This window comes from Purpureocillium lilacinum, assembly GCF_023168085.1.
Source record: "Purpureocillium lilacinum CBS 284.36 DNA, scaffold_8, whole genome shotgun sequence".
Classification (NCBI taxonomy): Eukaryota; Fungi; Ascomycota; class Sordariomycetes; order Hypocreales; family Ophiocordycipitaceae; genus Purpureocillium; species Purpureocillium lilacinum.
The window spans coordinates 1,279,231-1,290,522 of record NW_027072118.1 but is presented as its reverse complement, the minus strand read 5'-3'; the positions used below and the strand labels follow the sequence as shown (position 1 = coordinate 1,290,522).

The 11,292-nt window shown below is 50.6% G+C and overlaps 2 protein-coding genes across 2 annotated transcripts; one reads left to right on the top strand and one right to left on the bottom strand.

The window, feature by feature from the left end:
- Window positions 1-205: 205 nt before the first annotated feature.
- On the bottom strand, window positions 206-571 carry PLICBS_010162 (uncharacterized protein; the record flags this gene model as incomplete). The annotated part of the gene is made up of 3 exons (XM_065601858.1): window positions 206-210; window positions 361-420; window positions 478-571. The coding sequence occupies 3 exons, from the start codon at window positions 569-571 to the stop codon at window positions 206-208; spliced, it is 159 nt and encodes a 52-aa protein (XP_065457930.1).
- A 3,560-nt stretch (window positions 572-4,131) lies between these two features.
- On the top strand, window positions 4,132-4,974 carry PLICBS_010161 (uncharacterized protein; the record flags this gene model as incomplete). Its single annotated transcript, XM_065601857.1, has 1 exon — window positions 4,132-4,974. The coding sequence occupies one exon, from the start codon at window positions 4,132-4,134 to the stop codon at window positions 4,972-4,974; it is 843 nt and encodes a 280-aa protein (XP_065457929.1).
- Between the last annotated feature and the right edge of the window lie 6,318 nt (window positions 4,975-11,292).

Here is an 11,292-nt window from a genome sequence, read left to right as displayed (position 1 = left end):
GTGATGTGCACTCCACAATGGATTGGAATTGCAACCATAACCGGTGAGTAGCCGTGATAGCTCTCCAGCTAACTGATATTAACACATTCTCACACTCAGTTTGTGGACTTGCTCTCCAGCCTATTCTCCAATCAACACTGCTCAACTTTGCGAGCATTCCGATAACCTTGGTGGCACCCGAGATACACTTGTGTATTGGTAGCGGTTACACTGGAACATTAGGCGGGTCCCTGATGTTGTTAATTCCGGTGCCCTGAATGTATTGTTCGACCTCAGGTTGTATCAATCGCCATGCGTGTTCATTGAACATGCAGTCATTCTGTCCGAAAGTGAATCCGACTTTGATTGTAGTTTGGGTACCTTTGGTCTTGAGGACGCGATACATCTCCTGGTCCACCGTATAAACGATGTTGCGAAGTGCTTTTCATTCTAGTTAGACAGACTTATCCATATGTTCTGAAGAATCGGTGTGCTTACATAGGCGTAAATCATCGCGGATTTCATCGTACGTGTAAATCTGAAGCAGGGTCCAGAAAGATCGTCCTCCAGCCGTGTAGTTTGTCTCAGCCATGGTGTCTGATACTCCCTGGAAGATGGCCTCAAGTGATGTCGATACCGGCCGAGGGAGGACAATCCCAACCAACATGGCGGTGAGCAGCTCCCAGTGGAACCTCCTTTTCTCAACTTGAATCGGATTTGCAATTTCTTTGGACGCAGGGCCGACGATCCTTTATAACTGTTAGCTTTGTGTGAGGCGTTGGTTTGGTGCATTGAGCAAGCCGCGCACCACGGGTATGCCCCATCTTTCAAATAGACGTCCATGACTCTGGCCCGATATTGGGAGCGTTTCCACCTAGAGTCATCGCTGTTGTCGGACGGCAGCGAGCCTTCCTCTTTCCGTCTCTTGACCTGGATTCCAGCATGGATAGTCACCAGCTGGTGCGTCAACTGGAGCATTTGATCAAACTCATTCATGCGTTCCCTGAATCTCTCAGGCAGACCCTCGCCTTGCAAGTTGACGTATGGGGTATTGTCTGGGTCATCAAACCCCATGTCATTGTCGCCAGGAATTTCACTCGGAGGTGCGTGCAGGGAAGGCGGTTTATCGATGGGAAGTTCTGCCACACCAGTCCATTGAGTTGTTGAACCCATAATGCTTACAAGTCTTCGAGTCAGTCAGGTTAGTTGGGTGGGTAAGTATGAGCAGTCGCTAGACTCATTAGCTGAAGGCGCAGCGATTGTTCATGTGTTCTGTATTGGGCAGATATGCGCGTTTTATATCCGGGCTTTGACTTCCCATGCTGTGACTCAGCAGGCAGATCCGGCCATCCCGGCATGACTTACCGAGGTGTAGTTTTCGCGTGACACCTAGAGAGAAACCAGTCATTACCCTGCATTTTGACGTCATCAAACATACAATTTCGGCACAACAGCCTCAGCATCCGTACATTTAGCGATGTGATACTTGATCCAAGAGGGTGCATGTGGATCGACAGTACTTCCAAGAAGCAATGCAGTATTACATGTCTTGAGACAGTATACACTTTTGAGAGTCAATCAAGTTATACGTGACCATGGCGCAAGTCTACTTAACGATGATACATACAAAAAAAGGCACAAGTAATGCGGGCTTAAGGTGGTTCCTCTACTGCTAGGGTTGCTTTTAGATACTTGTCTAGGCCGCGCCTTGCCTGGGCTGTCTCAGGTAGCCGCCTATGCATATGCAAAGAAACCGGATTTACAAACGGCTTGGTATGGCGACGGGGCGTGCCCGAGCCAGCACACAGCCATAACGAGCATGACCCGTCATATGAGGCCGTAAAGGTTCGTTCTGCTGTGTACGAGGCTGGATATACACAATCGGTCGTCAGGAATAACCCGACGACATACAAAGGAAGGCAGGTCTAGAGTCAGATACATGTTTTGAAGAGGACATGGGTGCATACGTCGCCAGTCTTTTCCCACGCTCCCAAGAGCCCGATAATTATGCCGCGACCGGAGGACTCCATTGTTACAGTAGTCTGGAGGAGACTTGAAGCACACCGGCCGGCTCACAAATAGAGGATGAAGGCGGCGCGGCCCGTGTCTGACCCCGGGGACGCTTTCTATACCTCGTCTCACTCTGGCGTGCCCCACTCTACCGCGTCTTGCTCTGCCGTGTCTTGCTCTGCCGTGTCTTACCCTGCGGTGTCTTGTTCGTCATATTCTGCACTAAAGTATTTGTCATGGTGGGTTAGCATTAAGGAGTGATGAGCGGCATATGGGCGCCAGAGTGACTGTATTGATCTCTACGGGGACATCTTCGGCCCTCGCACAAAGCATTTCCTTATATGGCCCCTGGAGCCCCCTGGCAGCGGCGCGGTGAAACAATCTACTGACGTCAGCGCTCCGGTTTCCGGACGTCCACCGTATAGCGAACATGTGTCCTATTCCAGGTCCTGGACCAAGTTGTGAGCTGGCTGAACCCAAGCGAACGGGCGTCAACCGTGGGAGCAACACCAAGCCGCAGCTACGCCTGGACCTCGAGCCTGAACTGGACTACGACACCCCAACGCGGCTGCGACAAGCCGAGAAGCGGGTCAAGATATTCCACCCGTCTGCCGCGCAGCTGTTGCCACGGGAGAGCGCGTCCGTGTTGCTCCAGCAAGAGGTGCTCGAGTTTGTGTTGGAGCATCTGGTGGCCTTTTATGCGCCCAAGGTGAGGGACTATCTTAAGGACGGAGACCCGGACAGTGACCTATATGCAGCTCGCTTCCGCGAGGACACATGGGCTGGCGTGCTCAAGATCGTCCGCTGGCACGTGAGCGACTGTCGGCCGGAGTGGTTGCCGGTGGAGGGCAGCGACAAACCGATGGAAGCTGAGCCATCAACGCAGGCGGCGAATCTGACAAACGCGTTGTGTAACTACGATGCTGGCCTATCCGCAGTGCGCGAGAAGCTGCACAGCAAGCTGCAGTCGTCAGTGTTTCGAAGCGCTTTCGCTGCGTGGCTGTCGGAGCAATGCGGCGGGGAGCCGGACAGCGAGGACACGCAATTGGGCGATGGCGCCCGGGGCAGCAGCAGAAGTCCTCTTGCCAAAGACGATGGGTCGACGGTCGTTGTGGCGGCAGCTGTCGCTGCGAAGTCCCCTGGGGTTGACCGTCCTGTCGTCGACCCGAAGCCTGCCGCAAGGCCGGTCGCAAAATCAGCCGTGACACGAAACGCCCCAATTGCTGTAATGGACGAAGCTTGGTACATGGCCGAGGGGAAGCGTCCAGACAAAGATGGCAGTCGGAAAGCACTCACCGACAAGTCGCAGCGGAACGGTGTGATGAAGGCGCCCGCGAGGAAAAAGCAAGGCGAACGGTCCGTATTGCGTCCGACGCGGGAAGGACCTAAGACCGGAATGAAAGGGGCGGTTGGATAGAGCCTTCGCCAGTGCGGACAAACCTGTCCAGCAAGCTAGGGAAGGCCCTGGCGGGACCCCGGCCAGAATCTTGGTGAAAGGTCCGAAGGCCCCGTTGGCTCCCATATAATGCAGTGCTTGATGGTAGAGGGAATCGACTTTCCTGATTGACTTCGGGAAATGCTGGGAAAAGAGATTGCCTCGACTGCCAAACTGGGGGACACGCCTCTAACAGGCCGCGCGCCGGGCTTCCGGGTAGTCAAATCTATAGACACCGGGAAACCACTGACGAAACAAGACGACCGCGGCCACGTGCAAGTGGCATTGCATTCGCAAACCGGCGATGCGGCGAGTCGCTATGAGGCATTTGATGGCCAAAGCAGAGTGCCAAAAGCAATGATGGACTACATAAATGCAACGGCTAGTGTGGCCTTTCCTTGATTAGTCATGTCTCTTCGGTCGGTGCGTCGCATCGGCGGGGAAAAGAAGTCAAAAAAGAAATGCCTGCAGAGGCACGGCACGGTGTTTCAAAGACATCGCGAGCCTAGTATTTGTACGGCCCATGTGCACCCGTGTCGAGAGCCATGAATGGGATCGCCTCCGCCCTCATCGCGCATACAACTTTCTTCGATCCCTTCTTGGCCGCCGCGGTTTCTTGTTGTGCTGTTCAACTCTCGAAATCTGTTCCTACGTCAGACTTTGCAGCAGCTCCAACACTTATCCTGCTTGCCAGTTTAGACACAATCATGGGGGAACTCACCGGCACACTGAAAAAGATCAAAGACTCAGGCACCATCACAATCGGCCATCGAGACTCTTCTATCCCGTTTTCGTACTTGGCCGGGAAGCCTGAGCCAGTTGGCTATTCACATGACCTGGCACTGGCAGTGGTCGAGGCCTTGAAGAAACAACTAGGCACTGACGTGAAAGTCCGCTACAACCTCGTCACACCGCAGACCCGAATTCCATTGGTTCAAAATGGCACTGTCGACCTGGAATGCGGCTCAACCACGAACAACGTGGAACGCCAGCAGCAAGTGGGCTTCTCCGTTGGAGTTTTCGAAGTTGCCACCCGCTTCCTCACGAAAGTGAAGGACGGCCAGCCTGCTTACAAAGACTTCCCGGACCTCGCCGGCAAGAATGTGGTGACAACGGCGGGCACTACATCCGAGCGAATTCTCAAGTCCATGAATGCAGACAAGCAGATGAAGATGAACGTCATCTCTGCCAAGGACCATGGGGAGGCCTTTAACATGCTGGAGTCGGGCCGCGCCGTCGCGATGAGTTTAGACGATGCGCTACTTACCGGAGAGATGGCTAAAGCGAGGAAGCCGTCCGACTGGGTGATTACCGGCACACCACAATCGTACGAGATATACGGCTGCATGACGCGCAAAGACGATCCCGCGTTCAAGAAGGCGGTCGATGATGCCATTGTGGCCTATTTCAAGTCCGGCGAAGTCAATAAGTCCTATGACAAGTGGTTCATGCAACCAATTCCGCCCAAGGGCCTCAACCTTCAATTCCCAATGAGCGATGAGCTTAAGAAACTCATTGCAGAACCCACGGACAAAGCTGCGGATGAGTGATAAGCAACGGTGCTCGGATGAGCAAGTATTAACCATCATTGGAATCTCGAGTAGCTTTGCCACGAAGGCCGGTGTACTTATCGCTAGCACAAGGAAATTGAGGCTGTGTCTACTGCCGCAGACGACTGGTGGTTCCTTCAAGCGGACCACCTCCGTCTACTTCCAGTCGTGAACTCATATTTTGTGTTTTCCAGACGACTTTTCAGGCATGACCGTGTCTTTCTCAGGTCCTCGACCACGTCGTGAGCTGGCCCAATCTCGAGCGATCAATTGTCGCCAACAGTCGGAAAACAAACAACAAGCCGCCTCATTCGGCCCGACACGAATGCGAGAAGCCGAGAAAGCGGACCAACATCTTCTTCCCACCTGTTACGACGCACTGCTCATCACTGGAGAGCGCGTCTGTGCTACTCGACCATAACGTACGCACCTGAGTAGGTATTGGGGCATCTAAAAGCGCTCCAAAACCCGGAAGAAAGAGCTCATCTGGGCGTCGTTGATGGAGACTAGGACACTACCTCTATGCAGCTCGCTTTGCTGAGGACAAATGAGTCAGCTTCCTCAAGATCGTCCGCCGGTGCATTTGAAGTAATACCGCTGGGCTGCCCATGACCCCAGAGGCGCCGCAAGCTGCGCCGCAAGCTGCTGTTGTCAAAAGGTTTGGACTGCTCCCGCCACATGGTTGTCAAAGCAATGCGATGATGAAGAGCCAGACGGTGAGGACACGCAATTAGGCGATGGCGCCCGGGGCAGCAGAAGCACTCATGCCAAGAACGATGAGTCAACGATGGTTGGGCGGCTGCGCAACACTCGTAGCTGGAACTTCCGCCGCCATTGCGAAGCCAGCTGCGACACGAGATGGTCCGGCGACTATTTTTGACGAGACTCGGTACGCGGCCGAGGGAGAGCCTGGCTCAGATGGAAATGCTGAGTGTTCCGCGCGACCAACAATAACGGCCCTACAGGGGGACCAGTCGTTATCTGCCGATAGACAGAACGTTTCTGTCTCCATTATGTAAAGTGCAAGTTCCAAGGACAGATGCGACAAAGGTCAAAAAATTGGGCATAGAATGAGTTCGCAGCGTTGGTTATTGTACTGAACTGAAGCTAATCATACCCACTACATAAACTGCGGCTTACGCATGACCACGATGCCTGCCAATGCCGCGGTCTTGATTGCTCCCAGGTTCTCCCACTGCCATCACACCATCGACGCTGCACATAATTCACTGTCATGCGACGCATATGTCACCAGAGCGGCGAATCGGCAACGTAAATGGTTCCTTTAGCCGCGGCAACTAGGGCTGCCGATGGTTTCTTCCCAATTAGTCCCGTTGCGTCTTTTTTTGTTGCGAACGACTTTTCCCTCCGGAAGCTGCGAACGAGGCTTGTGAAGCAGGTGACGAGTGTTTCAGGCATCTGAGCACAATTCAGCCCAGACGCCTGCCGACGTGTCAATGTCCCAACTCGCTCCTCTCGCCTGGAAGCAGTCAAAGTGAGAACCCCGCATGTGATGTGCACCTACTACTCTGCACCGGTCAGTATGCGGATTGGCTGGGGACTTTTCAATACGCTTTAACCTGTGTATTGAAAATGCCGCGTTAATGAATGGTTACTTTCGTCAATAAAAGGCTTAGGACAACAAACGAAGGGCAAACCCACGCGAGGCTACGGCCGCTAATAGATAAACGAAGAATGACATCTAAATGTCCTTCGTTCATGTACCAGCACGGGAACACAAATTTCTAACTTGTCCTTTGCAGCATGTCATCGCTGTTCAGAAGCAAACCTTTGACGCTTGCTCTTAACCGCGTCCTATCCCGGCTCAGAAGCACAACTGCCCGTTCTACCTTTCTCTTCCACCAACTAGCGGGATATTATTGAGACAGTATGTGAAAAAGGATATGATCGTCTTCGGGTGGCGGGATCAGCGGCTAAACTGAGACAACAAACGGCTCGTCATGGGGTAGTCCGTAATTGGCACAGCCACGGGCAAGGAACAAGCAGCCTCACCGCTTCCCAGAATGGGACACATTTAAGACAATCCACATCCCAACGGACCTCATTACCCTTGGATCCGAGTAGGCATTCGGAGGTGCATATATTAAAACTTTGATTCCATTCCTCCACATGTCCTCAATGAGACCCTGAGCTTGCCATACCTTACATGGTTGACACTGCGACGTTGTATGCAGGATTGTCTCCATCCTACTGCAAAGTGCCTTTCGAAGGGAAAAAAATGAAAGGTTTTGCTGTCCTTTCCGCTGCTCTTGCCGGGCTGGGACTCGCAAGCTCTGTTATTGACGTAAAGCCGGACACAAATATGGAGAAGCGAGTAAGTGCCCAATATGGAACTGGCCGAGCCTTCGACTGGTCACAGAATGCTGACGTTGATGGAAACTCTAGCAAGTATGCCTTCTGTAAATCACAAAGAGTCTTGACTGGTCACAGAAAAGCTGAAGTCTTTGGAAATTTAGGAGGTGAGTGCCTATTCCGCCATTGACCAGGAGTCTTTATGGTCACAGCATGCTCATTTACATGGAAACTCTAGTGTGTAAGTATCCATTTCGTGCTTGACGAATCTTGACCTGTTGCAGTATGCTGAGATCTAGGGCACTCCAGGGAGTTAGTATCCATTCCGTGATTGACAATAATTCTTGATGGTTCACAGCAAGCTCACATGGACGAAAACTCAGCGAGTAAGGATATTTCTGGAGTTTTGACCGTTCACGGCAAGCTGACACGTATCGGAACTCAGTTTGTAAGTATATCTTCCATTATTGGCGAAGAGTCTGGACTGGTGGTAGTATGCTGATATAGATGGCAACTCTAGCAAGTATCCCTTCCGTGATTGACAAGGACTCTTGACTGGTCGCAGCATGCTGATAAATACGGCAACTGTAGCAAGTAAGTATCCGTTCCGTGATCGACATGATTCTTGACTGGTCGCAGTGTACTGATATAGACCGCCACTAGTGTGTAAGTATCTCTCCTATAGCTGGAAAGATGGCTTGACTGGTCACAGCATGCTGATATAGATGGCAACGCAGCCTGTAAGTCTCAATTGCGTATTGACAAGCACTATTGATTGGTCGCAATGTACTGATATACATGGCAACTCTAGGACGTAAGTATCCACCAGTAATTGACAAGGACTCTTGACTGGTCGTAGCATGCTGATAAAGATGGCAACTCTAGGGTGTAAGTATCGATTCCGTGATTGACAGTAATTTTTGACCTGTCGTAGTGTATTGATATAGATGGTAACTTAGCAAGTAAGTGTCCATTTGATTGGCAAGGAGTCTTGACTGTTTACAGGATGCTGATGCTTATTGAAACTTCAGTATGTAAGTAACTATTCCGTGCTTGGCAAGGTGTATTGACTTGTCGCAGCATGCTGACATAAAATGCAACTAGTGTGTAAGTATATATTACGGAATTGAAAAGTAGGCTGGACGGGTCGCAGTATACTGATATAGATGACAACTCTAGGAGGTAAGTATCCATCTCGTAATTGACAAGGAGACTTGGGTTGTCACAGCATGCTGACAAAGATGGCAACTGAAGCAAGTAAGTATTCACTTGGTTAGCAAAGAGTCTTGACTGTTCACAGGAAGCTCACACGGATTGAAACTCAGCTTGTAAGTATATATTCCGTGATTGACGAAGAATCTCGATTGCTCGCAGTATGCTAATAAAGATGGCAACTCTAGGGAGTAAGTATCCATTCCATGACTGACAATGGCCTTTTAGTGGTCGCAGTGTGCTGATGTAGATGGCAACTCTAGGAAGTAAGTATCCATCCCGCAATTGACGGGGTTAGAGTAAGTTCATACGGATCGAAACGCAGTTTGTAAGTATCGCGTCTGTGCTTGACAGGGTCTCTGGACTGGCCGCAGTATGCTGATTTAGATGGCAACTCTAGGGAGTACGTACCCATTCCGTGATTGAAAGTGATTCTTGACTAATCCCAGTGCACTGATATATGACCACTATAGGTCGTAAGTATCCATTCTATTGGCAAGGATACTTGGCTGTTCACGGGATGCTGATACGAGTGGCAACTTCAGTGTGTAAGTAACAATTCGTGAATGACGAGGAGTCTCGATTGTTCACAGTATGCTGATATAGATGGCAACTCCAGGCAGTAAGTATATATCCTGTTGTGGAGGCAGTTTTAATTCTTCACTGCATACTGATGAAGACGGCAACTCAAGACAGTAAGTATACATGCTGTTGTTGACAAGGTTGCTGACTGGTCGCAGTATGCTGATACATTGTAGTGTGTAAGTCCATGATTGATGAGGACTTTTGATTGTTCATGGTATGCTGATGTACAGCAACCCTAGAAAGTAAGTATAAATTCCCTTATGGACGGGTATTGAACGTCCACATTTGCTAATAAAGACGGCAACTCAAGAATGTAAGTATATGTTCTGTGACTTACAAGCAATCTCGATTGTTCAACGCGCGCTCAAACGGATGGAAACTCAGCCAGTAAGTTTTAAATATCATGACTTACGAAGAATATGGACTGGTCGTAGTGTTCTGATAAAGATGGCAACTATAGGACGTAAGAATTCATTCCGTGATTGACAAGGTTTCTTAACTGGTCGAAGTATAGTGATATAGATGGCAACTCTAGGACGTAAGTATCCACCAGTAATTGACAAGGACTCTTGACTGGTCGTAGCACGCTGATAAAGATGGCAACTGTAGGAAGTAAGTATCCATCCCGTGATTGACAAGGATTCTTGACTAGTCGCACTTATACTAATATACACGGCAACTCCAGCGAGTAAGTATCCTTTCAATTGGCAGAGAGGCTCGACTATTCACAGCATACTGATACGGGTGGCAACTTCAGTGTGTAAGTAACGATTCGTGATTAACGAGGAGTCTAAATTGTTCACAGTATGCTGATATAGATGGCAACTCTAGGTAGTAAGTATATTTTCAGTGATGGAGGAGTTTGACTCTTCACAGCATGCTGATAAAGATGGTAACTCTAGGGCGTAAGTATCCATTCGGTGATTGACAAAGATTATTGACTGGTCACAGTGTACTGATATACATGGCAACTCTAGGAAGTAAGTATATTCAATGCTAGGAAAGGACTCTCGACTGGTCATAGGATTCTGACAAAGCCGGCGGCTATAGTAACTTAATTTTCTCCGATGGCTGCGGTTTGCAAGGAGGGAACTGTTTGACAGGGTATGGTAAGCTTCCGTCGTTGTATGGAGTTCTCTTTTAGAGTTTAAGCTCGGCCGACGGTTAGCGGGGCTTTTTTATTGGCAATTGAATTGATATACACGCCGAACCACTTACTACGGACGCCGCGTTACGGACGCCGTGTCGCTGATCCGCCAAATTGGGTAATTGTGCATGGGAATGTAATGTGATGTACTTTATTTACACCCGGAGGGGTTATCCCTAAAGGGCCTGAACGGTGCGCTATCTGCTCATTCTAAGGTGAAGGCCGTACTCCTAAAGCCCAACGATGGTTTCCTTCCATGGCCCCTGCAGCCTCATTCCGCGAACTGACTGTCCTGCCCTGAGGTCATTCCCCCAGGATGCCCAGCGTCCCATCCTCGGCAGCTGGAGCTCGGTCGGTCAGTGCGAGGCTGCGCGGCTAAGATGTTACGCGCTGACCGCAGTCCACCAGTCCAATTTGTCGCAGGTTCGCCTGTTCCTGTTCACCGGTCTCATCAGTCTGCCTCTAGCCTTCCTGTTGCCGTAGCAAATTAAATCGTCGTTCGGACAGCAGCCATGTCGGGCTTCCATTCCTCGCCATCCGATCCAGACTTGCCTCCCAGGAAGAAAGACAAGTTCCCCATCTTGGTACGCTTGTATCGTATCATGCCTTCTCTCTCCGAATTCCATCGCCTGCATCGAAAGAGGAAATGCTCGACTGTCTCTGATGCTTGGCCGCAGCTGCATTGGTCCGTCCCCACAGCCGTGATGCTGTGCAGGTATCCGTTGAGCCTGAACTTTCCTGTTCGTAGCTGTATCAGTATTCTGGACTCCTTGGCGTTCAGGCCGTCGTAGATGGTCCGCGTGTGCTGGCCCGGAACCGCAGTGTCAATACGTTGCGAATACCTTCCTACCCCGATGGGTATTCTTTGCCACTGCTGTTGCTGTTGGCGGAGCAGCAGTGTCACACACTTAGGTAGGAAAACCGTGGGCAAAGGAATGCTTGATTCTCTATCTGATACTGGCACGAATCTGTTGCTCTTATACCTGTGCCATTGAGGCCATGGCCATGACTCATTGTAGGCAACAGAGTCGTGCCTACAGGCGGCACTTGTGCAGCCTGAA